Genomic DNA, 27,706 nt, shown 5'->3' with positions numbered 1-27,706 from the left:
GCTTTGTGGATCTTCTGGGGAAGGGTTTAAGTGACAATCAGATATATAGGGCTGCATGTTTTAACCTTTTTGGAGGTTACAGGTCTATGTTACAGGATATAGAAATATAGGGTCTGAGGGTGAGATGTATGGTGCCTCTGCCTGCCTTAAAGGTTGAGGAGCCCAGTGTGGAAGTTGGAGGAGCTGAACACGCAGCGTCAGCTGAAGCCTGGGCTCTGATCCTTTGGGGTGGGTGGGGTGGGTGGGGTATCCACCCCCCCTTCAATTTTTTTTTTTTTTTTTTTTTTTTAAGGAAGGAAAGGAAAAGGAAGGGGAAAGGAAGGAAAGAGGAAATGGGAAAGAAAGAAAAGAAAAGAAAACAATACAGATTCATCACCCAGGTGGATAAAATATTCAGTAGGTGGCGGTAATGCTCCTATGGAGTGAACGGCCAGACAACTAAAAGAAGAATAAGAAGAAGGCATATGGCGCAAATGCGTTTGCAGTAACTCAAATAGAGCTTAAGGAATTACTAATGATTTTTAAAGGTTTTATTTTATAATAGTGTTTTAGACGTTATTTTACCTATATAAAATTTAGTGTTTTATTTTTATTGTTATTTTTTATGATGAAGTGTGTGTGGTCGTTGGTTGCTGTATGTGTGTTGTGTGTGTGTGTCGCGTATAAACCGGTGATCATCGTTCACGGGCTCTTCGACACCTCTGCTGACTTTATCAACCTACACCGATTCATCAACCTGGTAAACCATTAATGTGATCTATGTGTTACCTAACGTTTAACAGTTAGTCTGTTTTAACTGTTACGAGCTGCTGAAGAGTATCAAGTCTGTAAATTTGCTCAGTCAATATACACACAATAACTCTACAGAAACTTAAATAATAAGGACACAAAGTTGTGTGGTGGTACCATGGTACAGTGAGAATATAAAATGGTATAACAATCGTTTTGAATAAATGCTATATTAAACGTGCCATACATGTAACTTTAACTCTAAAGATATGCCAAAAACAAAACATGTGGTTTGTTTGTTTTAAGTGACCCATGAATTGTTATTTAGGAATGTAAATAGAGAATCAACAAAATAATTGTGCCAATTATACAGTCGTGCTCAAAAGTTTACATACCTCATGCAGAATCTGCTAAATGTTAATTTTAACAAAATAAGAGGGATCATACAAAATGCATGCTATTTTTTATTTAATATTGTCCTGAATAAGATATTTTACATTAAGGATGTTTACATAAAGTCCACATGACAAAAAAAAAAAAAGCTGAATTTATAAAAACGTTGAAGTTTACATACCCTTGATTCTTAAGTGTGTTGTTACATGGATGATCCACGGCTGGTTTTTTTCGATGTTGTTTTTTTTTTTTTTTTGCTTTTTTTTGTGATGATCATGAGTTCCTTGTTTGTCCTGAGCAGTTAAACAGCCCAACGTTCTTTAGAAAAATCCTCCAGGTCCCTCAAATTCTTAGGTTTTCCAGCATCTTTTGCATATTTTAACCCTTTACAGCAATGACTGTATGATTTTGACATCCATCTTTCACACTGAGGGACTCATACGCTAGTATTTCAAAAGGTTCAACATTCACTGATGCTCCAGAAGGAAACACAATGCATTAAGTACTGGGGGGTGTACAATTTTTTAATTTGAAGATCAAGGTAAATTGCACTTAATTTGTCTTCTAGGAGACAAGTAAGTATCTTCTGTTCAAGCTATTTTGAATAAATGCTGTTCTTTTTAACTTTTTATTCATCAGTGAATCCTGAAAAAAGTATCACAGGTTTTTCTTGTCAATCGTATTAAAGTATTAAATCAGCATATTAGAATGATTTCTGAAGGATCATGTGACACTGGACTGGAGTAATGATGCCGAAAATTCAGCTTTGCATCACAGAAATAAAATATATTTATATAGGAAACCATTTTTTACAAATATAATAATATTTCACAATATTATTTTTTTTTCTGTGTGTGTGTATATGTATGTATATATATATATATACACAGAGAAGTGAAGTGGATCAAAAAAGTTCATCAAAGTTGTCCTATGACAAGAACGGGTATTGTTTAAAGTTCATGTAGGCCTATAACTTTGATGAAAGGTTTTGATCCACTTCAAATGTTGACTACTGTATAAATATAGAACTGTCTGCTGTCATGTGAAAGGTATATTTACGGAAATAAAATAATGAGCCATTTATAGAGAGATGTTCTATTGTTGTAGTTACGCTGCCTTCACATGCTATCGAAAATGTCCTACTTCCCATTTCTGAGTTGTAATTACGAGCTCATCGCATTGAAGTGCTTTGTTGCCGGAAATTACAGGACTATGAAGGATACCAGGTATTTTCTTGCCTATTTATTGGGAAAATCTTATTACCAAAATGAAATTTAGCATCCCATTTATTGACAACCATATAAATTCACTACGCTATCTAGATGGTCAGCCTTCTTACGATTCTAGAATTTCTGATGAAAATACCAGTCACAGCAGCAATCGTTCTCCCCTCTGCCATGTTTAAAGTTTATGGACCGCCCTACTCGGGAACTTGGCTATCAAAATTATCCCCAAGCTTGCCTGTGGTAAATACGAGGGCATTCATGTCCTATTTCCTTAACTAGGAAACTCGTATTTACGATAATTCCAATTGTAGTATGTAGTTAGTTAGTTGTTGTAGAGGTCAGATTGTTGTCTGTTCATATGTAATTGATTTGTGTGTTTGTTTTATCTGGTTACAGTCTCACCCAGGTACTAATGTGACTGTCCTAGACCTGTTTGACCGCAGTGCCAGTCTTCAGCCACTCTGGAAGCAAGTGGAGGGCTTTGCAGAAGCCATATATCCCATCATGCAGAATGCAGCTGATGGCATCCACCTCATCTGCTACTCACAAGGTCTATAACCTAAACAATAGTGTGTTAGGCATTAGATTAAGATAGGCCATGCTATGTTGTGAATATAGGTATGGCTAGGGTGCATTGTAAGGCACAATGTGCACCACATGTTGCAACAACATAACAGTCCGCCATGGTTTGCTGTGCAGCGATTAAAAAAACACCTTTTCATCCTATCTTCTGTTGCTGTGCTGGGATTTTATGCATGGCTGGAACATAACTTTTCATTTTCTAACTTTTAATGTATGTTGGATGGTCAAATCTCTTAAAAACATGTCTGGGCCACTTTTTTCGTGTATTTGCGTTGTGACATTATTTTATTAACAATTTCTCAGGGTTTCTGCACATCCTTAAGTATTAAATTAGATTATTAAAATTGAAGTCTTATTTTTACTTATGAAAGGTCTTAAATTTTAGATAACACTTTGACTTAGATATCTAAATACTTTACCAAATTAAAACTAATTAGCATTATATGATTTTTCTTCTTTTTTTTACTTTGTGGATTTACTTGTTTGACAATTCATGGCATTTACAGCAGCATATTATGTAATCATGTTGGAGAAAAAAAGAAAGGAGTAGTAGAAAATGGGTAAATGTAAGTTCAATTGAAAGTTCTTTCTATATCAAACAATAATTGCAATATCATCATAGACAATACATATCGCACAGCCCTACGCACATCGTCTGTGATGATATCGTAATTATTGTTTTAACATTGTGCTGACATGGAGTTTGTCACTCATGCTTTTGCCGCGTGATGTATGCAGTAGTGCTGCACGATTAATCATAGTGCAATTGCGATGTCAAGCCTATGCGATTATATGACGCAAAATTCTGCGATTTTATGAAATAAATAAATGCATGTGTGGACATGACAACCCATTCTCTCTGAGAGCTGTTTGCCCATTTTCTACACCGCTAATAAAAAGAAGATAAGTCAGTTTCAGTTTAGGCAGTGGCACATATGGCGCGTATGGTCACGTCGTGACTTTTTCCGGCAGCGTGGAGAACAGGTGAAGATGGATGCCGAGCAGACGGACACTGAACTGGTGGCCAGAAAAAAAAATCTACCTCTGTTATATGGCGATATTTTGGCTATAAGATAACCGACACTGAGCAGAGAGAGCAGGGCTGCCAAATCTCACTAATTCAGCGCGAGACTCACGCAGTTGACACTTCACGTGCTCTCGCCACACATCCATTTCTGTCAGGACCACTATCGTCGAATACGATTGACAATTAGCATACTGTTTGGATTGGCGGTATGGTTCCGTTCTGGGCAAGAACTCCCTGCGCATCCATGCAGCCTAGCATGGATGAGAGCAGCAATAACTCCCCCCCCCCCCCCCCCCCTTAGGGTAAACAGAACCAACATGAATGTATTGCAGATATCATTAATTCAAGATTATTGCAGATATCATTAATTCAAGATTCAAGTACAACATGATTCGAGAATTGGGAATCAGAATGCCAAAACCTGACTGACGTGAGGAGGAGCTGGGGATGGAGGGGGGTAATTAGCTCCTAAGAAACACGAAAGCTGCTTATATATGTATACAGTGATAGGCGTCGTATTCCTATAGGTAGACGTGGATCAGCTGAGAATCAGCTGATGAGAGCTTGACTAATGTGACCTGCCAGAACTTACGCTATGCTTGATTTTCTAACGCAGAGAAAAATCAAGAAGCAAAGAGGACACTGACACAGACAGACTAGACAGAGCAGGTTACTTTTGATATGAAACGTACTCGGTTACTAACGTAACCTTGGTTCTCTCTAGAAGAGGGAACGAGTACTGCGTAAGATATCTTACGCTAGGGGAAAATCCTTTTTCTGCGAGATATTGAAGCCAAAAATTATCCTTAATTTTGTAATAATGCAAAACGCGTTGCGGCAGCATACAGACATAGGCGAGGCAGCTCTCGCGCCTATTGGCTGTTCTGCGGCAACTGCAGCAGCCTATCAAGCGAGGCCTGGCGTGACGCCAGACCCAATGAGGGTGCTTCGCGCCCGCTGCGTCACATCCCGCCGAAACGGGCGTGGTCTAGGCCTATAAATACCGCTCGCAGGCAGCTATTATCTGCTTTTTCATCATCGAAGCAACCAGAGCGTGTGCATGCACGGCAAGATACGCAGTACTCGTTCCCTCTTCTAGAGAGAACCGAGGTTACGTTAGTAACCGAGTACGTTCTCTTACGAGAGGTCTCTCGTACTGCGTAAGATATCTTACGCTAGGGGACCCAATGCAAAACGCCGTGCATGCTGAGATCTGACACCAAAGACCCAAGGGCGAAAGCCCGGGGTTCATATAGTGCACAATCACCCAGGGAACTCAGAGGGAGTCCGGGAAGAGGGAGGGGCGAAGCCGCACTCTTCCACATATGGCAGCGTCGCTTAGACGCGAATTTCATCATACAGACAGGGCGGGGTACGGCCTGAACTGATGGGGAAATTTGGGTCTTACACAGTTTGCCCAGGCACATCTTTGTGCTACTGCTTTTCACTGTCGATCATCGAGCTGTGCTCAGTAGACGCAGCATTCTGAGCTGATAGCATCAGGTCAGATAATACTGGTTAACTAGACCGACAGCAGCCTGGCCTGCAGGGCGGGAACCTCTAGGTTGTAAAACCTTATAAATGTAGACAGGGAGGCCCAGCCCGCCGCCGTACAAATATCTTGCAAGGCAATCCCACTCGACCAGGCCCACGAAGAGGCCATGCCTCTCGTGGAGTGCGCTCTGACACCCAACGGGCACTGCATGCCCTTGGAGGTGTATGCTAGCGCTATAGCATCAACTATCCATCTGGATAGGCTCTGTTTCGACGCGGCTAGTCCCTTAGAACGCCCGCTGAACGAAACAAAGAGCGGCTCTGTCTGTCTGAAAACAGACGAGCGAGACACAAGCTCGTAATGCCCTGACTGGGCAAAGGAGGCCCGCGTCTCTTTCCTCATCAGGGACCGGTAGGGCTGACAGGGAGATGACCTGCGCCCTAAACGGTGTGTTGAGGGATTTTGGAACATAACCGTGCTTAGGTTTGAGTATAACTTTTGAGTCATTAGGCCCAAATTCCATGCACTTCGCACTCACAGAGGGTGCGTGTAAGTCCCCTATGCGCTTCACTGAAGCGAGAGCCAGCAGAAACACAGTCTTGAAAGACAGATGTTTCAGATCAATCGTCTGTGAAGGCTCGAATGGGCCACCTCTCATGGCTTCCAGCACCGTAGAAAGGTCCCATACGGGGACTGAAGGAGGTCTGGGAGGATTCAGTCTCTTAGCCCCTCTAAGGAAGTGGATGACTAAATCGTTCCTTCCTATTGACTGACCAATCGTTGTTCTCGAGAACGCTGCTATAGCCGCCACATAAACTTTGAGCGTGGAAGGGGTCCTGCCATTATCCAACAGCTCTTGTAGGAAGGAAAGCACCTCCGTCACTCCACAGTCTGTGGGTGACGCCACGGGCTGTGCACCAGCCTGAAAACACTGACCATGTCGAGGAGTAGAGCCGTCTCGTAGACGGAGCTCTAGCCTGCGTGATCGTGTTTAATACTCCCTTAGGGAGTTCAACATGTACCCGTTGATGGCCCAGACATGAAGGGACCACAATTCCGGGTGAGGATGCCAGATCGAGCCGTGGGCCTGAGAGAGGAGGTCTCTCCTCACTGGCACTGGCCACGGGGCAGTGGTCGCTAGCTGCATCACAACTGGGAACCAAGGTTGGTTTTCCCAGAACGGTGCTACAAGCAGTACTGAGCATCCTTCTTCCCTGATCCGCTCTATCACCTGAGGCAGGAGAGAGACGGGGGGAAAAGCATAGAGCGGGCGGCAGGGCCATACATGAGCCAGCGCGTCCCTGCTCTTGGAGAAAAATTCCGGACAGTGAGCGTTTTCTTGAGACGCGAACAGGTCTACTTCTGCTCTGCCGAATTTCTTCCACAGCAGTTGGACTGTCTGTGGGTGTAGAGACCATTCGCCTGCCGGAACATTGTTCCTGGACAGTCTGTCTGGTCCTATGTTTAGGAGCCCTGGCACGTGCGCTGCTCTCAGCGAGTGCAGGTTGCACTGAGGCCATACCAGGAGGCGTTCTGCTAGCCTGTACAGGTTCCTGGACCTGAGATTTATGTAGGACACCACAGACATGTTGTCCGAGCGGACCAGGACGTGGCGTCCTTTTATTTGGGGACAAAAACGCGTCAGCGCGTTGTCTACTGCCAGCATTTCGAGGCAGTTTATGTGCAGGAGCTTCTCCCGTTCTGACCACTGGCCGAAGAACGGTCTGCCCTCGAGCAGCGCTCCCCATCCCGAGGTGGATGCGTCCGTGGACACCACTCTCACCCTCGAGGAAGTCCCCAGGCTTACACCTGATTGGTACCAGTCGTCCTCTTTCCAAGATTTCAGAGCTGTGACGCACTTCTGATTGACCTTGAGGCGAAGCAGACCGGATGCCCACGCTTGGCGTGGGACTCGCGCTTTCAGCCAGAACTGCAGTGGGCGCATGCGGAGCAGGCCCAGCTGGAGCACTGATGATGCTGAGGCCATGAGACCCAGCATCTTCTGAAATTTCTTGAGCGGGACAGATGCGCCGCAGCGGAACAAGTTCGCTGTACGCTGAATGTCTACCGCGCGCTGTGGTGATAGTCGTGCTATCATGGACAGCGAGTCCAACTCTGTGCCCAGGAAAGATATCGTCTGACTGGGGGACAGAGAGCTCTTCGCCCAATTGACACTGAGACCCAAATTCTCGAGGTGATCGAGTAAAATGGTCGTGTGCTCTATGAGCACTGAGCGAGATTGCGCTAGAATCAGCCAATCGTTCAAATAGTTCAGTACTCGCACGCCCCTCGTTCTGAGGGGTGCGAGCGCCGCATCCATGCACTTCGTAAATGTACGGGGTGCCAGGGATAAACCGAACGGCAGGACTGTGTACTGATATGCCTGGCCCTCGAAGGCGAATCTCAAATATCGCCTGTGACGTGACGCTATCTGTATTTGAAAATACGCGCCTTTCAGATCTATTGACACGAACCAATCTCCTTGGCGAATCTGCGCGAGGATTTTTCTGGTCGTGAGCATCCTGAACTGTCGCTTCACAAGCACTCTGTTCAGTTGCCTTAGATCTAGTACGGGTCTGAGAACCCCGTCTTTTTTCGGTACCAGGAAGTATCTGCTGTATAGCCCTCCTTCGCTCTGAACTTGAGAGAGAGGCTCTATGGCCCCTTTGTTCAATAGTTTCGCCACTTCGGCTCGAAGTAAATGTGCTACTTCTGCTTTTACCGTGGTCTCGACGCGCGCCGTATAGCAGCGAGGGCGTCGGCGAAACTGTAGCGAATAGCCTCTTTTTATAATGTCCAGCACCCACTTCGAAACCCCGGGCAGCTTTGCCCATGCGTCTGCATGAATAGTGAGGGGTTGAATACGAAGCGCGCTCCGTTCGCTCAACGATGGAGAGGCTTCGGTGTGCTGTAACACAAGCGTAGCGCTCGTGACAATTGAGGCATGGGGCGCACTGATAACAGCGGGCAGATTGCCCGCGCTCGACTCCTCTGCGGCGGTCAACCACGAGGGGGAGGGCTGGGCGAGTCCCATAGGGACTGTCATGTCTATGTGTGGATGTGGGCGCGGGACAGCGGGCACATTTATCACACCGAAAGCATTGTTCGCTTGAGTGAAGCGAATGCACGCTGGTTTCGTTTTTACAGAAACCGTGAGACATGCATAACGTGGTGTTTGTGGGCACTGGGTAGTGGGCACATTTACCACGTTTGAAGCGCAACCGATCTGAGTCAATTTTATGTGCGCGGGCCCTGTGTGACAGGCTGTGCTTGTGTGTAGAGATGGGCACTGGGCAGTGGGCATTCTTACTACACATGAGACCCATCGGCCGTGGCCGGGACACCAGAAAATACACTCTCTTGGGGATTTATCTGGGTAGCCGTGAAAACAACATTTGTGTGCAGGCAAGCAGGCGACAGAACCGGCTTGTTGGCTGCAGAAAGCACTGGAACAGTCACATTTGCTGGAACTGGACGAGCGAATAACTTTGGTGGGAGTCCGGCCGCAGCGGGACTCGAACACCGTCGTTTTCCTAGGCGTGCTAGGACGACTTCGGGGCTTTACCACAATCCTAGGCCGCGGGCCACGCATGGCGGGGCAGCGGCTGGATGAGTGGGAGCCTGGTCTCGCGCTTCGGGCCTGGCGGCGCTGCGAAGTTGCGGCAGTGGACGGTGGCTGGGGCTGTGAGCTCTGTGCAGACGGTTTCGCACGGCCTGCTGCAGAGCTGGAGCGCTTCGGGAGGAAGTGCTTCATAGCCTGTGACGCTTTCTGTACCTCTGCGACTCTCTCCACAAAATCCTTGATGGAGGATCCAAAGAGGCCAGCGGGAGAAAGCGGGGCGTCGAGGAACGCGGTGCGCTCGGACTCGGCCATTTCTGAGAGCGTCAGCCACAGGTGTCTCTTGGTCACAGAGAGAGAGGCCATACTCCGTCCAATGGCCTGTGCTGCGGACTTAGTGGCACGGAGAGCGAGGTCCGTGGCGCTTCTTAGGTCCGGCACGCAGATCGCGTCAGGTCCTTTCTCATCCAGCATTCGGAGGAGATCGGCCTGGAAGATCTGCAACGTGGCCATGGAGTGCAGCGCTGACGCAGCTTGCCCGGCGGCGGAGAAAGCGCGGCGGAGCAGGCTTGACGTCGTGCGGCAAGCTTTAGAGGGTAGGGCCAGCTTAGCGCGCCGTCCAGCGGAGGGCGGACATAAGTGGGCCGCTATCGCCTCTTCGACCGGCGGCAGCGAAAGGTATCCCCTGTTCTTGGCATCGTCAACTGCAGAGAATGCCAAAGAAACAGATGGACGCACTCTAGCTGAATAGGGGGCGTTCCAGGACTTAGCGACTTCTTCGTGTAGGTCAGGAAGAAAGGGCGCTGGATTGGACGCAGGCGAAGCGCGCTCCCCAGGCAGGAAAAAGCCATCCAGCCGGTTGTGAGCGGGCTGCTCGGGCGAAGACCACTCGAGGCCGAGGCTCGCCGCGGCCTGTGCGAGTATCCGCATGAGCTCCGTCTCGATGGACGCTCTCTTGCCTGACAATGTGCGGGCAGGGGGCGTGAGATCCTCAGAGCTCGCCCAATCCTCACTGCCTGACGCCAGGATAGAGCAGGAATCATCCTCTCCCAGCAGGGCTTCCTCGTCAGCGATGTCGACGCTGCTGTCCGTCAGGAAGAGATGCTGACGAAGCCGGTGAAGCAGGCGGGCGAACCGGCGACGCTGTCGGCGGCGACACACACACACAGAGTACAGAGAATAAAGGATATAAGCGCCAGAAAGCGCAGCAGGAAGGCAAGGAAGGCGGCGCAGCCAGCGACTTCAGTGACTCGTCCCGCTGAAGGTGCTCTCAGACGGCGCGGCTTCTTCTCCAGCTCCAGCGATGCGTGTGCTTCGCTTGAAGGATGAAAAATCAGATAATAGCTGCCTGCGAGCGGTATTTATAGGCCTAAACCACGCCCGTTTCGGCGAGATGTGACGCAGCGGGCGCGAAGCACCCTCATTGGGTCTGGCGTCACGCCAGGCCTCGCTCGATAGGTTGCCGCAGAACAGCCAATAGGCGCGCGAGCTGCCTCGCCTATGTCTGTATGCTGCCGCAACGCGTTTTGCATTATTACAAAATTAAGGATAATTTTTGGCTTCAATATCTCGCGGAAAAAGGATTTTCCCCTAGCGTAAGATATCTTACGCAGTACGAGAGACCTCTCGTAAGAGAACAAATCATCAGCTCTCAGATTCTGTAAATTTTATTACGAAATTCAAACAATAGTGTTTTGGCGCTTGTAAATGTGACAGATCGTGGTCATGAACCGAACATCTCTTACTCTTTACTAGTCAATAGTAAATAAACACGAATAAACTAGAGGTGTGTTGAAAGATACAGTACAACTTACCGAAATGTTTATTCCTCATACATAATATCAATCAATCAGTGTTTTTCAACCACGGAAAGAGGTCATTAAAACAGCTGGAGAACAATAGGCTATGTCACATAACATTACATTTACCTCAGGAAAGCCATTTGATAGCATGCTAGTTGGCTAGACAAATTATATTTAGAGAGGAGTATTTTGCTAAATATGTGCAATATATTAAATATTTATTATATTTTTACTTGTACCATTAAAATATTGTAAGGTTGTTATTATAGCCTAGTATAAAACAAATTATATTTAATTTGAGTTGTTATTTTTTACCTTTAATAATAACAGCTGACAGGGCTCTCTGTATGTTTACAGCATTAGGTGAGTTTTTTTTTTTTTTTTTTTTTTTTTTTTTTTTTGACAATCACAATACACATCCTGCTTAAATGTCCCTGTTTGTCTGGACGGAATGTTCAAAATATCTTATTTTCATGAGCATACAAATGTTCTTATTTATAGTTCTATTTATTTTATACTATTTTACTATTGAGACAATAACAAGTTTGCAGTAATGCAAAGAAGTCATTATTTAATTTTGTAAAAAATATTATTTTAATTTGAAAACACTGAGTTGAGAAATACACATTTCAGCATTATCACTAATCTGTGTGTGCATTTTCCTTGAGAGTTAAGCAAGTTGACTCATGAAACCATTTGTTTATTATACCGCAATTGCATATCACAATCACATTATTGACCTCAATAATCACAATATGAAATTTTTCCCAAATCGTGCAGCCCTAGTATTAGTCTGGGAGCCAAAGTCTCAAAAGCTCAATAAAATGGGTTGAACCTGACATGGCCTGCCATACTTTTTATTCATGTTTTTTCTGTTAACTTTGACCCTAAGAACCAATAATTGGAGGGTCTGCTCTGCCGGAAATATCGCGAAAAAAAATTGTGGCCATTTTAGTGTAAGCACTTTTTATTTTTTATCAGAAAAATTTGAAAAAAAAATTTTGCCAATAAGTTATGGGTCACTCTAGGCAGTCAAAAATGACTAAACACCTTATTTGGTCATTTTTGACTGGCTAGAGCAGGGTTTTTCAAATTGGGTGAATGTGAGCCTCCCTTAGAGTAGGTAAGGACAGCCGAGCCCCCCCCTTCCCCAAAATCCCGTCCACCTGCCCTAACCCACACACGCCTCTGCAGTAAATGCCATCTTTTGTGTGTTCCAGGCAATGATGAGTTTCAATAACAACTGATAAAATGTAAATATTTTATTTCCACAATTTTTTTAAAAGTGCATTCATAAACGATTCTTTGCAACAGCAAATAATTTCCAACTTCATGCAGGTCTAATTGAGGCTACTTTTAAAATCACTGAACATCAGTCGGCCTAACCACAGGTCAACAAAACATGCTTAACGTGTAATCGGCACCAAAGCTACCGCCTACGACACCTGACGGCTGAAATCGGCACGGTGTGTCTGGGCTTTAAGCGCACATTTGAAGGAGATGCACATCGTCTCAAACAAAATCAGCACAATGGACAGCTCTCTGATCGTTGAACAACAATGCTGTTTGTTCACGGAACACATAACATTTAACAGTCAACTGCATTGAAGGCATGTTATCAGATCGAACATTATTTTTTACGAACATTTTTTTAATGATTTCAGCTACATTAAACCGCAGATTTAAACAACAAACAAAATCTCATTGCAGAGGATTGAGAACAGACGGGCATTTAAGGCACGCGATTTAATTATGTTCACAATTTTGACAGCCTCATCAAGAACGGCACACAATTCTTGGGGCATCCTTTTTGTTGCTAAAGCCTGGCGATGGATAATGCAGTGCTTCCAGACAGCCGCAGGGACAACTGCCTGCACCTGTTTTACGAGACCGCTGTGACGGCCAGTCATTGCTCTTGTCCCATCATTGCATATCACACAACACCGGCCCTAGTCAAGGCAATTAGCCTGGTAAAAGTTATTCAAGGCCTGGAAAAGTTTGTCAGCTGCGGGCGGGTAGAGGGCCGCAAAACAAAAAATCTTCCTGGACACTGTGCTCTTTGATAAACCAAACCTACACCATCAATTGAGCACAGTGTGCAGCGTCAGTGGACTCATCCAGCTGAATGGCGTGAAAGGGGCTTTCACGAACACAGTCCAGGACCTGCTCTTTGACATCACAAGCCATGTCTGATATTCATCGCTGGATGGTATTGTCAGAGATGAGGATCGCATCAAGTTTAGCAGCAGCTGCTTCTCCCAGCATCACTGAACACATATCTCTAGCTGCAGGGAGTAGCAATGTTTCGCCAATGTTATGGGGTTTGCCTGCCTTTGCTATATGTAGCGCGACGCGATAAGATGCTTCTGTCGCCTTCATGTTAATAGTGTCAAACAACTTTATTATGCTTTTTTGTGACTGCAAATCATCACGTTTCATCCAAAAAAACTCAACTGGCTTGTTCACTAAATTTGTGTGCTTAGTTTCAATGTGACGACGAAGTTTGCATGGTCTCATGCTATCATTTGCTAGCACCTCCTTGCAGACCAGACACTGTGGCAGAGGTGCAGCCTCAGACCCTGACCAGTGAAACCTAACTTTAAGTACCCAGGATCATTTTTCCTACATTTTTTGCTGTGTCCTGTCTCCTCCCTTAATGCTGACTACTGTTGACTTGGGACAAGGAAACGACGCATTTTAAAGCTAATACTCGTACTCACAATTACCGATATCAATAGAGCTGCATACAGTTATTTTTTCTTTGCGTGTTGTGCCTCCCCTGTGGCTCTTTGGCGCCCCCATGGGGAGGTGTGCCTCACCTATTAAAAACCGCTGGGCTAGAGTGACCCATAAGTTAGGTGCACAAGAGGATTAAGCAAAATATAAATTTTCTTTGGAATTAATATGGCCTGGACCTTTTTTATATATATAAACTAATTTCCCAGATTTTTACGGCTTGCTTTTGTGTTTATCTGTAAAAGTAAAAAAAAAAATAGTTTATAGAGTCTGTGCAATCAGTTCTGTTGTGTATTTCTTCATTAAAACATTTTTATTTTTAATTTTTTTTCTCTCATTTGTGTGTCACCTTGACTTATATAAACATTAAAGCAAGGGCATGTCTAAATCTGCTGCAGGTGGCCTTGTGTGTCGAGGAATCCTGTCCACTCTTCCAGACCATAATGTGCACTCTTTCATATCTCTGTCTTCTCCGCAGGCGGGACAGTATGGAGGTAACACACTTTCTTTAGTTCTGTTGAGGAGCACATTTACAAACTTGCTGACCTGATTAAACATTAAATTGAAAAACTTTGACTCGAGTGTCATGTGAAACCATTCAATATTAGAAACTTTTGACTTCTTTTGAGAGAAATTGTTCTGTTTTGCTCATGTTTTTGCTCTTTTTTCTTTTTTTTTTTTTTTTTTTTAGACACAGACTATCTGAAGTACCTCTTCCCTCAGTTTGTCAAATCCAATTTGTATCATGTATGCTATACTGCAGTGGGCCAGAAAATCTCAATCTGTAACTACTGGAATGGTGAGTGAATGGAAGGATCAGAAGATAGACACATAAATCATGCATCAGTCAAAATTGTGGGGAAAATGAGGAAGCATATTGCCTTGTCAAATGATTGATCTGTGATATTAAAGAGCTAAGGAATAAGTTAATGACAATTCACCCTTTATTTTACATTATTAATGGTGCTTGCATCACTGTTAATATTGTTCCTCCATAGTGATTTGAGCAAAAACAGTAAAAAGTCCAATACATAACTAGCCCACACCATTTGTACTATGGCTAGAATGATCACACAAATCACATATGTTGAGGTCGAATTTAAAGAGATGGTTCACCCAAAAACTTAAATTCTCTCATCATTTACTCACCCTCTGAGCAGCTTGTATGACCTTCTTTCTTCTGTGGAACACAAAAGAAGATATTTTTAAGAATATTATTTACTGTTTCTGTCATTATGATGGATATTATCCATCAATTGGATTGTAACGAGGCCATGTATGATATCAGTGCAGATCAGGGTCAGAAATAACGGGGGTTTAGGAAAAAAAAAAAGCCCCAGCACAATAAAAGTAAATCGGCTAGGCTTAGGACTGTCAAGATTAAAGTGAAATATACTAATTTAAATAAGTGTCAATTGCGCCATTGCATTTGATGTGCTCATGTTGCATCAAAGATTTATTTTTGCTTGTCTTTTTTGCAGCGTGCCGTTGAGCATTACAACTAATCACACATTTTTGTTGAGCATATGAATGCAATGGCCAATCAGATATGTTTGAAGTAATGTATAGTCATTTTTGAAGAAGAAATCTGCTGAAAGCGCTGGAGTTTTAGTGCACGCTCACTGACTGAATGTACTTTGGTAGTTTTCTGTCTAATATATTTCTAGTTTGAATAACTGTTATAACTGAATAACTAAGATAGCCAGTATGAAGTCTTGATTTTCTAATGCAAAAAAAACGCACAAACTAATTCATAAACAGTTCTCAACCGTTTGTGTCTGCTTGTTTAGCCCACAAGAATATTACATTTTCTGGTTATTCAATAAACCAATATTAATATTCTTTATTACAATATTATGGGCAATAAATAACAGTGATTAAAAAGGGGAATTTGGTGTACGCCAAGCTTCAGGAACATGGTTCCATTGCTAAAAAGCAGAAAAAATTAAGAGCAGGGATCGGCAACCTTTTTGTCATGAGTGCCATTTTTAAGTTTCCTAGTTTCGCAGATTTCCAATGTGACCCTATTGAACCCCACTACGTGTGAACAAAGTTTTCACATCACTGTTATTTTGATGTGTGTGGAATGTTTAATAGGAATCTATATTGAATACTTCAGAAATGTATAGCATTAACTTATTAGCTTATTTTCTTAATTCTCAAAGCTAAGTGCAACAAATACAACAGAACAAACTGTAAGCTGTCAGTGAAAAAGATTTAACTTGTGTGATACGTCTGCTGTCTTGATCTGTGTCCTGTTTTGAGTGGATCTTAATAAGCAGCGGTCCCGCTTATGGTTTGTCAGAGCTGTGTGCTTTCATTGATTTGCACAGTTTAATTCACACACTTTAATAGTATTTATAGCTCCTAACTTAAAAACGTAAAATTGATATAATGAGCGAGTAAACCATGAATCCATCTTCTAAACCGTGTTCTTATCTTATCCTGAATCACTATGGTAGCCTATAATAAGTTTTAATATTCTGATTTAGCCATAGTACCTGTGTGACTCGTCATATACATAAACGGAGAGAAAAAGCTCCGGCTGCAATGTTCTATCGCAAGACGCATGCAGTTGTTTATTAATCGCTAGAGCACCAAAAGTTTCATAGTGCGCCTTTGATAAAACAAGCTGTGTTACAATGAGGAATGATTACCTTAAAATGTAGATCTGTATGCAGGTGCAAGGTACTTTATCTAAATTAAGTGGTGCCATAGGCTGTTGACCCCTGCTCTAGAGACTTTTGCACAACATTGTATTTTTTTGTGTTAAAAGTTTCACTTGAAACGTTGTTTGCTGTTACAAGAAAAAAACCATGCACTGAAAAGTTATGTAGATGGTTGATTATTTTTATGACTAAGGTGTGTCAAGCATTGCAAAAAGTGGCAGTTTTATTTCCTAGATTGAAACTGCTTTGAAATTATGCAAACTGGCAATACATATCTTCTTACCTTAAGATGCTATTGGTCTTATTTAAATAAAAAACTATATATTATTTTTTTACCCCAAATTGCTTAAAGTCCCCCTGTGGTGAAAATCAAGTTTTAAATGTTGTTTATATGCCAATGTGGTGTTTTTAATATGGTTTAAGACCATGTTAAGTCCATGTGCAAATTCATGTTAAGTCCAAATGCAATTGCTGAGTATATTCTCCTTAAAACTGCAGTGAACCAAAGACATTCACAAAATTGCGGTTTGAAATCGCTGGTGTTTCTGACTTCACAAACTTACCTTGTAACCAATTACGTCAATGTGTGATCCTCGAGTGGATCTCTGAGCTGGTGTAAGTGAATCGAGGCGGGGCTAATTTACATATTCATAAAACCATTTATACTAAATGAGGCAATAGTGTAAAAAGGAATTAAGAATATTTTTTCAAGGAAAAAACACTTAAAGTCCCTGTAAAGTCAAAATTAAGTATGTGTTCTGAGTTTGTCACACCACAGAAAAAATGTGTTATTAGCCACCCAGCCAAATTTTAATGATAAAAAAAGCAGACAAGTACATAAAATAAGCGATCAAAATCTTGAAAAAATGAGCAGTAGTCTCTGCTCTCAAACGCTGGGGGCGTGTCCGCTGGCTGCGCTGAAACCACGCCCACTCGCGGGAAAGCTCGCTGCCGTCGACTCACCACACTCAACTGTCACCGCTACAGCCGGAAAGGATGCTCCTAGCAGCTTAATTTGTTTTACAAAGCCATACATGTTCGAGCCTGGACTACCTACTATAATTATAACATAAGCACACAAGACAACTTACACTCATTGGTGGGCACGCACTGCCGATGATGGCACCAGTTGTCGGCGCGTCGGGAGGATGAAGGCCGAGGCGGGAGATAGTCGGTTCGGCCACATTCACCAGTAACAGCGGATTATCAGTGAATGAATCCCAGTTGTCTCCGACGAAAGTTTATAAAACTATCCCGTGTAAAATGATCACTACAGAGGCGGGTTTTGGCGGTGATCCTCAGCTCTCCATCAAGGTGGCTCTTCACAAAATTAATCCACCTCTTGTTGATATGATAGTTTTTCGGAAATTTAAATAAGGACACGGATCTGTTTTGTACGTGATCGCATCCAGGTAATACGCATTTCTGTGACGAAGGCATAGCTAGCTAGCAAACTGTAGGATGTAGTAACTAATAGTACTACTGACAGTAACTCGCGAATGAGTTGCAAACTGATGTGAATGGGCTCCAGTGCGTCATCAAGTAGGGGCGTGTCCAGGAGCTCAGGGGCTCCAGTGCGTCATCAAGTAGGGGCGTGTCCAGGAGCTCAGGGGCTCCAGTGCGTCATCGAGCCCCCGTTTTAGCCCCGCCCAAAAAATCTGGAACACAGCAACGGTGAAAAATTGTTTAACAGTCTAACTCAACAATTCAGTACTTCACAGTTCACGGTCTTTGTAATATGTTTTAGCAATACATTTCTTACATTTATAATGTGTTTAGAAATTTTTTTTAGAATTGCCTTTACAGGGACTTTAAATATGCCATTTTGGTGATCAAAGATGAGTTTTAAGGGATAAAATTATTGAATACAGGGGGACTTTAAATCCCTGATGTCATGCATGCTTAGAATGACATGAGGATGAGTAATTGATGATATAATTTTTATATATTTTTTATTTTTTTTTATTTTTTTTGGTGGACTAGGGGCCAGAGGCAAATCTAGAATATCACACAATGAGACAATGAGTGGGCTCTTTTGACTTGGGCCAGTAAGCAACCACCCAGAACAACCAAATAGCCTCACACTAAAAGCACTCAGAACAACATAGTAACTAGCAATGCCCTGATCATTCACTGAGTGGTTATTTATTATTACAGCAAAGATATTATGTTGAAAATTTCTAATATCTCTTTAAGACCATACGTGACGTTTCTGATGGGTTTTTTTTTTTCAGACCCTCATCACAGAGACTTGTACATCAACAGCAGTGACTATCTGGCATTACTGAACAATGAAAGACCAAATCCCAACTCTACTGGTAAGACACCAGATCACAGTTCCAGCTTTTTAAAAAGTACATCTTCAGTAAGAGGATGGTAATTGTGATTTCTGTGTGATGTAATATTCTCCTTGCACAGCTTGGAAACAAAATTTTCTGCGAATTAAGAAGCTGGTGCTGATTGGTGGTCCTGATGATGGGGTCATCACACCATGGCAGTCAAGGTTGCTTAAATCACTTGTCAATCTTTTATCTTATAACTCAGATTTTCGGAAGCTTGAAACATGATGGTCATTTTTTACCTTTTCTCAAAGGATTTTTATGATGTCTCATGTTCTTGCTTTTCAGTCAGTTTGGTTTCTATGATGATAATGAGACGGTCGTTGAGATGAAAAACCAGAAAGTAAGCATAATAAATATTACTTAGCCTTTTTTTTAATTCTGGAGTGATATGTCCTCTAGGGCTGGGCGATTAAACGATAACGATAATTATCGCGATATAATTTTTCTCGATAAAACGATATCAAGAGTTCGATAAATGTTCGATAATGTTTATGCGGCAACAGCGGAACGAAACTCATTTGAACCGCGCGCCACACGGACCATTTATCCGCTCGGCACAAAGTCCAAACGGCGGCGCAGTGCGAGCTCACTAGAGCCGATCATAGACAGTATACAAACTGAGCCGATGCGTTTACTGATCGCTCTCGTCACGAGATCCAGTGAGAAGCGCTTGAATTCAGCGAAAAACACAATGTCTCCGTGATTTAAACCAGTTTAAATGTGATGAAACAGCGCTGACAAACAGGTTAAACACTGTGCGCAACGATACAGAAGGCTTTTCCGTCTACAAATTCCCATCATTTACCATGGATTTACTGTGACGTTAGCCTAGTAATATAAAACGCACCATGAAATGTGGGATATACATATTGAATTGTATTATATTATTAATGTAGACGATGTATTAAAGGACTGATGGAATAATTACAGTATTTAATAATGTATTTAGGCTACTGTTTTTCATTCAAATACCATAGAAACCATAAAGTTACATTTTGCCATGATAGTGAGGTTATCATGATCTAAATGCATGATACTGGATGACCAATGGTTAAGTTTAATAAAACTCAAACAGTCAGAATATTACTCAATTGAAAAGAGAGTTCTCTGCGCTTCTGTAATCCACAGACAATCTGGTGCAACCAGGGCAGGACAAAACAATTCAAACAAAAGGAATCGCCGGTGCAGCACAGATGTCTACTGATTAAATTATTTATTAAAGGTGCATAACAATAAATAAATGACTAACGTTTCGATGTGGTTACATCTTCATCAGAGTCCTTGGAGAGAATGAGCAATGAAGCCATTAATAAGGATCATCAACAGGTGTGATTAAGGGGGCGTTGGCCACCCAAAAAAGTACATCCCTCTGAACCAAGGTGTCACACTCATAAAACAATCATTAAAGGGCAAGTGCCCACATAAAAAAAAAAAAAAAAAAAAAAAAATTATTATAAAGTTCACAATACAATGGGAGTAAAAATATATTAATCTTAAACACTGTATTTTAATATGCTTAGGTGTTTAAAGGAAGCATGTTAAACTCAATTCATCATTTAGACCTAGAGGTTCTCGAGTGTTAAGTGTATGTATCCAAAACGCTTCCCTGCATAGGAGTTTATTAATAATGTCACCACCTCTGGGTGAAGGTAAGATTTTCTCAATTCCCCAAAACTTCAAAGAAGCAGGGGAACCATGATTGGCCTGCTTATAGTGCCTCGCCATGGCATATGTTAAGTTCTGAGTACGAATTGCTGTTTTGTGTTCAGCTATCCTCAGTTTAAGTTGACGTTTTGTTTGACCTATGTACACCAGTCCACAGGGACACTTCAGAAGGTATACTACATGAGTACTGTTACAGTTAATAAATGAAGAAATAGAATATTTCTTACCAGTACGGGGATGTGAAAAATCTTTCGCATTGGTCGAGTTGGAGCATTGCGCACAATTGCCACATTTATAGAAACCCAGAGGTGGGCTAGGAAGCCAAGTAGTAGAAGGTGGGATACTCATATCTGAATGAACCAATCGGTCACGAATGTTACGGGCACGTCTAAAAATGAACCTGGGTGGCTCAGCGCAGATGTCTTTGAGTGTCGGGTCACTATTAAGAACGTGCCAATGTTTGCGAATGATGTTCTTTATTCTTCCTGCTGCTGGAGTGTAGCTAGTTGAAAAAAATACTTTAGATGTCGTATGAGGCTTAGGTTTTTTCTTTAATAATGAGGCACGGTCTGTGTTAAAAGCCCTATCCCATGCTTTAGAAATATCAGATTTATCATAACCTCTTTGATCAAAAAGACGCGCTAGGTGGGCTGCTTTTGACATAAATTCACTTGTGGTACTACAATTTCTTCTGACTCGTAAGAACTGGCCCACTGGTATATTACGAATCAAGTGAGGTGAGTGATTACTGTCTGCTCTTAACAGGGTATTCCTGCTAAGAGGTTTACGGTAGATAGTAGATTGTAAGATATTATTTACATCCTTAGAAATGGTAAGGTCTAAGAAATCAATGGACTGCTTGTTAAACTCCATAGTAAAAGACAAATAATCTGTAGTAGAATTTACATAAGTCAGAAAATTATTTAACTCACTAAGTGTGCCCTTCCATATTAGTAGAATATCATCTATATATCTGCGCCAAAGTGATATTTTGGAATGGAACGGGTTATTTTCAGTGTTCTCTATATATTTTTCTTCCCATAGGCCCATCACCAAACAAGCATATGAGGGTGCAAACGAGGACCCCATTGCAGTCCCCTGAAGTTGTAAATAGAATTTATCATAGTATTTGAAAAAGTTGTTAGATAAAATGATCTCGACAAGATTAACAAGGAATTCTGAAGGAGGCAAAACATCAATGGGGCGTTTGGTAAGGTAATACAATATGGCTTGTAGGCCTATATGGTGGGGTATGCATGTATAGAGACTTTGTACATCCAACGATACAAGGACATCATTGCTTTCACACTTCCAATTGTCAATCAAATTTAACACATCAGTTGTATCCCCAAGGTATGATGGTAAACTGTGAACATATTGTCTTAAAAAAAAATCAACAAATTGTGAGAGAGGTTCGGTTAGGCTGCCTATACTAGATACAATAGGGCGCAAAGGAGGGTCATCAAGTCGTTTGTGAATTTTAGGTAAACCATAGAATACTGGACATCGAGGGTGGTCAATAAGTAGAAAAGCCTTTTCTTTATCAGTAATCCAGCCTTTTTTATGAGATGTATCGATAAATTCATTAATCATATTTTTTGTGCTGGAAGTAGGATTGTGAGGAAGGAGCTGATAATGTTTTTCATCATTTAATAATTTAAATATACCACAATCGTAGTTCTTTAAGCCCATAACCACAACAGCGCCTCCCTTGTCAGCTGGACGAATAATAATGTCATGTCTAGATTCCAAAGAGCGTAGCGCATCCAGTTCACTTTTTTCCATATTTTTATTTTTGGGAGGAAAGGGCCTACTTATTTTAGCCATGTCTTGCTCAACTAGCTGACTAAAAGTGACAATGGTAGGATTTAAATTAGAAGAGGGTAAAAACCTTGATTTCTTTTTAAAGGGAGTCATTTCTCTAGGGGTCTCCTTAGTATTAGAATCATAGTTTCTACATACAGTATGACCATTGGATAAGACATTGGACCTAGAAAAGAAATGTTTAAGGTGAAGCTGTCTAAAGAATTTGAATGAGTCCACTTTAAGAGAGAAAGAGTCACTTTGATTCGACGGGGCAAAGGAAAGTCCTTTGCGAAGCACTACTTTCTCTGTATCCGTGAGGTCAATGTCCGAAATATTGATTACAGTCTCCTCTGGAGGTTCCGCGGGGACCAGCGCGTGGGTGGTGGGGCTTCTCTTCTTCTTCCCCCTTGAGCCCCGCCTCGTCTTTGTCTTTCGCGTTTGTAACCTCGATCCAAAAAAGAAGTGGAGTTGGGATATGGTGAAGCGCCGCCTCCGACGTCACTCAGATCTTCAGAGGAGTCTCTCTCACTCGCTGTAGAAAGAGGCGTGTACCTATTTGTTTTAGGCATGGGTGGACGGTTGTTCCTAGGAAACCTCCTTCTGCTTCCTTGCCAATCATATACTGTCCCGTCTGCATAGTCTTTAGTGTCCCGTTCATATTTCCTTATCTTATAGTTCTGTAAGTCCTTCACAAAGCCAGATAGAGTAGAAGAGATTTTTTCAGCAGCCTCAGCAAACTTTTCTGCATTAACTTTGCTCTTCATTTCATCTTCTACCCGTTTCACTTCAGTTTTTATTTTGTCTTGTTCAGATTTGGTCTTCTCAATTATCAAGAGCATAAGATCAAGGGAGCATTTATTTAGAATGTGTTCCCATTTTTGCATGAAGGGTTGATCATCCAGACCAAATGACGGGATTTTGTTCATGCGTAAACCTCGAGGGATACGCTTGGCTTTCCAATATTCTGATAAAGTTATGGAATGCCAAAGAAATCTGGACTCTGATTTTTTCAAATCTTCTAATTCTCTAGTCAGTGACAGTATATTAGGCACTGGAGGCATAAACGTGTCTTTGAATAAAGAGTGTGACACAATAATGTTAGCACCTTGTTCATCAGTAAAAGATAATGTCTCTGATCGTGCATTTGTACTTGCATTAATAGATTCAAAGCTGGTCATCTTGTTTTCTTTCACAGCGTGCAGCAGGGAGCGTGGAGGCCTGTCCTATTGGCCTTGGTAGTAGTCAATTGAAAAGAGAGTTCTCTGCGCTTCTGTAATCCACAGACAATCTGGTGCAACCAGGGCAGGACAAAACAATTCAAACAAAAGGAATCGCCGGTGCAGCACAGATGTCTACTGATTAAATTATTTATTAAAGGTGCATAACAATAAATAAATGACTAACGTTTCGATGTGGTTACATCTTCATCAGAGTCCTTGGAGAGAATGAGCAATGAAGCCATTAATAAGGATCATCAACAGGTGTGACTGTTGTATAACATGTATACTACATGAGTACTGTTACAGTTAATAAATGAAGAAATAGAATATTTCTTACCAGTACGGGGATGTGAAAAATCTTTCGCATTGGTCGAGTTGGAGCATTGCGCACAATTGCCACATTTATAGAAACCCAGAGGTGGGCTAGGAAGCCAAGTAGTAGAAGGTGGGATACTCATATCTGAATGAACCAATCGGTCACGAATCATGCTCCAACTCGACCAATGCGAAAGATTTTTCACATCCCCGTACTGGTAAGAAATATTCTATTTCTTCATTTATTAACTGTAACAGTACTCATGTAGTATACCTTCTGAAGTGTCCCTGTGGACTGGTGTACATAGGTCAAACAAAACGTCAACTTAAACTGAGGATAGCTGAACACAAAACAGCAATTCGTACTCAGAACTTAACATATGCCATGGCGAGGCACTATAAGCAGGCCAATCATGGTTCCCCTGCTTCTTTGAAGTTTTGGGGAATTGAGAAAATCTTACCTTCACCCAGAGGTGGTGACATTATTAATAAACTCCTATGCAGGGAAACGTTTTGGATACATACACTTAACACTCGAGAACCTCTAGGTCTAAATGATGAATTGAGTTTAACATGCTTCCTTTAAACACCTAAGCATATTAAAATACAGTGTTTAAGATTAATATATTTTTACTCCCATTGTATTGTGAACTTTATAATAATTTTTTTTTTTTTTTTTTTTTTTTTTTTTTTTTTTATGTGGGCACTTGCCCTTTAATGATTGTTTTATGAGTGTGACACCTTGGTTCAGAGGGATGTACTTTTTTGGGTGGCCAACGCCCCCTTAATCACACCTGTTGATGATCCTTATTAATGGCTTCATTGCTCATTCTCTCCAAGGACTCTGATGAAGATGTAACCACATCGAAACGTTAGTCATTTATTTATTGTTATGCACCTTTAATAAATAATTTAATCAGTAGACATCTGTGCTGCACCGGCGATTCCTTTTGTTTTAGTCAGAATATTACATTTTACCAAATAAAAATTAGCACATGCAGAAACTAAGAAATTAATTGTCCAATAAAGATATTTATTTTGTTAAGGAAAAATGACAAATGTTTGAATGTTCTACCTCAGATTTGTGAAATGTTCACCAGTTTGGCGAGTGTTTGTCCTGATATGTTCTGACAATAAAGAGTAGTTTAAAATCACAATTAACGCTCTGGTTTCTACAACTTTCACTTAGGAGCAAAAATCTGCCTTTAAACTTGAAATAAATAAAGATTTGACTTTTATCGTGATAATTATCGATATCGACTGATATAAAAAAATTATCGTGATTTTTTTTTTTTGGCCATATCGCCCAGCCCTAATGTCCTCTGACAACATTGTTGAAATGTATGTATGTACTGTATGTATGTATGTATATATTCTTTCTTTCTTTCTTTCTTTCTTTCTTTCTTTCTTTCTTTCTTTCTTTCTTTCTTTCTTTCTTTCTTTCTTTCTTTCTTTCTTTCTTTCTTTCTTTCTTTCTTTCTTTCTTTCTTTCTTTCTTTCTTTCTTTCTTTCTTTCTTTCTTTCTTTCTTTCTTTCTTTCTTTCTTTCTTTCTTTCTTTCTTTCTTTCTTTCTTTCTTTCTTTCTTTCTTATCATGGTGTTAAACATTAACCTATTCAGGAACTACAGTGCATTCAGAAAGTATTTAGAGTTTCTCATGCCTTAAGCTAAAATGCTTTAATGTTTTCCTTTACAATCTACACATCATACCTCATAATGACAAAGCGTCTTTGTCATATTATTGTCCTGTTAGAAAATTAACCTTTACCCAATTTGAGGTTTAGATCAGGTTTTCATTAAGGATATCTCTGTATTGCCCTGTGTCCAACTTCTACGCTGACCAGTCCCTGAAAAACACCCCCACAACATGATACTACCAGCAGTATTGTGTAGGTGATGAGCGGTGTGTGGTTTCTTCAAAACTTGATGCTTGGAATTGGGGTCAAACTGTTTTCATTTCACTGAATCAGTGCTTTTTCCCCCTTCAATTTCTAAACAGGTTTTCATGTGTCTTTTGGCTCACCACTCTGCCATAAATCCCAAATTTCTGTTTGGCTGGGAGGCCTGCTCTAGGAAGAGTCCTTCTTCCATGTAGTAATTATAGAGGCCACTTTGGGAAACTTCAGTGCAGAAGATGTTTTTTGTTTTTGTAGTCTTGCCCAGATCTGCCTTGACACAATTCTGTGTCTTATCTCTGCAGGCTGTTCCTTTCAGGTTTTCTGGTAGGAAGGACCCAAGAGCAGACAGATGCTTAATTAGACTTTATTGAAAAGTTCAGAAACTGAAACAATGTAAGCCTTCTGGCTCCAGGCCAACTCAAGAGCATAGACAGAAGAATAATCACCCAGGCAAGGGTCAAACCAGAAATCTGCCTAAACAGCGACCAAATCCAAATTGTCAGCAAGAGGGGAGGTCAGACAGACAAGCAGATTAGAGCCAGTGAGAGATAACAGGGCAGTAACAGAAAAACATAGTAAAAAACATTTAAAAGGTGATCCAGAGAAATGGGATGAACCTGAGCTAAATATACACATCATAGCAAAGGGTCTGAATACTTGCATACATTTATTAAAAAGAAAAACCTGAAAGGTTACAAAGTCTAAACAATTATGTTTTATGTGGAATGGAGGGTTGATTGATGTGAGAAAAAAAAACGTAAGTGTAAAATTGCTGGTTGCTGTCACAGGTAATTGTGTCTTATTAAAATTGAAATCATTAATTTTGTTCATTAAAATTGTTTAATGCACATCTACTGTATCTGTGGATTATCACTTACTTATCCATGCCTGTATTCACAATATAGAACTGCTTCTTGTACCCGTAGCTTAGGTCATATTTATCAGCTTTTCCTCATGATTCTGGCATGTTTTCCAGGTGTTTTTAATGGACTTATTTGGGCTGAAGACGCTGTATGCTCGAGGAGATCTGGCTCTTTGTTCAATGGCAGATGTTGCACATGTCTTCTGGCACTCCAATGAAACCGTGTATAAAACCTGCATTGAGAAATGGCTTATGTAGATACTGACACACTTACACAAAGATCTACACATGATCACTACAGATCATTCTCTATTATTAATTCATACATATTATGAATACATACGTCTTGCACATTTTGTTACAGTATGCTAATGCATTGCATCAGAACATACATTTGTTACTGTGCCCATTGAATGTCTCTACAATAGAGACACAATCTCAGTTTTGATTATATGTTAAAATATACGTATAGAAAGGTAAACACTAAATATAAGGAATAACCATCAGTGCCTGATTTCTCATTTTGCTAAAGGGTTTTGGTCTTAATCTCTATTTTTCAATGTGTGTAATTATTTATTTTTTAGTTCCTCTTTATATGTATGTACTGTGTTTGATGTGGACTGTGCTGCTGCAGTAACATTCATGCCTTGCATTTAAGTTATTGGACATGTTTTGCTCTGTCTTTGTCTAAAAATGCACATAGTAAGTGCAATGAGAAAGGAGAAAATGAGGGAAGGAGAAAAAAGGGATATACATAAAGGAAATATGGAAGGAAACTCATGGAAGTGCTGTTACATTTGCTGTATATAACATTACCTCTCATTTCCCATCCTTCAATCCTCAGTCCCAACATTGCTTGTTTACCATAAAGGGATTTGTCTCTGAACATTTAATTCATATGCTAGGATATTTTACTGTTATTTCATGCTTGAAGATAACCATGCTTTAATAAGGTGTTCTATTCACATAGTAGTCACTTTAACAGTTTTAGAATTTCTAAAAGGGTTTGATATTGTTAAGCACAATTTGATTATAATGCATTTAAAAGTGTGCTATACAGATGAGTACTGTACAAAACATATTTTGCCAATTTTATTGATATCATAGCAGTGTTATGTGTATTTTTTTATGTTTTAGGCTATTTGAACGGTTTTTAATTAAATGGAGGTTAATGGACAGTTTAACAAAAGTATATTGTCTGAAGTCTTGACCATTGAAGTACACTTTTCAGCTAAAACTGTTATTGTTTAATATTTCACATTCAGTACCATGATGCATCTCCAGATTGTAAATTTTGTAAGTGACTTAAGCTGCATACCAGTGTGCTTTACAGTTTTTACAGTTTAAGTTAACTTTCAGAATAAATTTTTCATTTTTTTGA

General features: G+C 41.2%; 1 protein-coding gene across 2 annotated transcripts; it reads left to right on the top strand.

Annotated features, from left to right (window-relative positions):
- Positions 1-413: 413 nt before the first annotated feature.
- ppt2b (palmitoyl-protein thioesterase 2b) lies at positions 414-27,706 on the top strand. Of its 2 annotated transcripts, XM_081377054.1 has the most exons (8): positions 414-739; positions 2,745-2,898; positions 13,948-14,043; positions 14,241-14,348; positions 18,453-18,536; positions 18,637-18,721; positions 18,846-18,900; positions 26,440-27,706. In XM_081377054.1, the coding sequence occupies exons 1-8, from the start codon at positions 605-607 to the stop codon at positions 26,581-26,583; spliced, it is 861 nt and encodes a 286-aa protein (XP_081233180.1). In that variant the 5' UTR covers positions 414-604; the 3' UTR covers positions 26,584-27,706. The 2 variants fall into 2 exon arrangements, with proteins under 2 accessions (XP_081233180.1, XP_081233181.1); XM_081377055.1 differs by lacking the exon at positions 14,241-14,348 and having other exon boundaries at positions 418-739.

This window comes from Scardinius erythrophthalmus (genome assembly GCF_964197995.2).
Source record: "Scardinius erythrophthalmus genome assembly, chromosome: 10".
Lineage (NCBI taxonomy): Eukaryota > Metazoa > Chordata > Actinopteri > Cypriniformes > Leuciscidae > Scardinius > Scardinius erythrophthalmus.
This window is presented reverse-complemented; position numbering and strand designations above follow the sequence as displayed.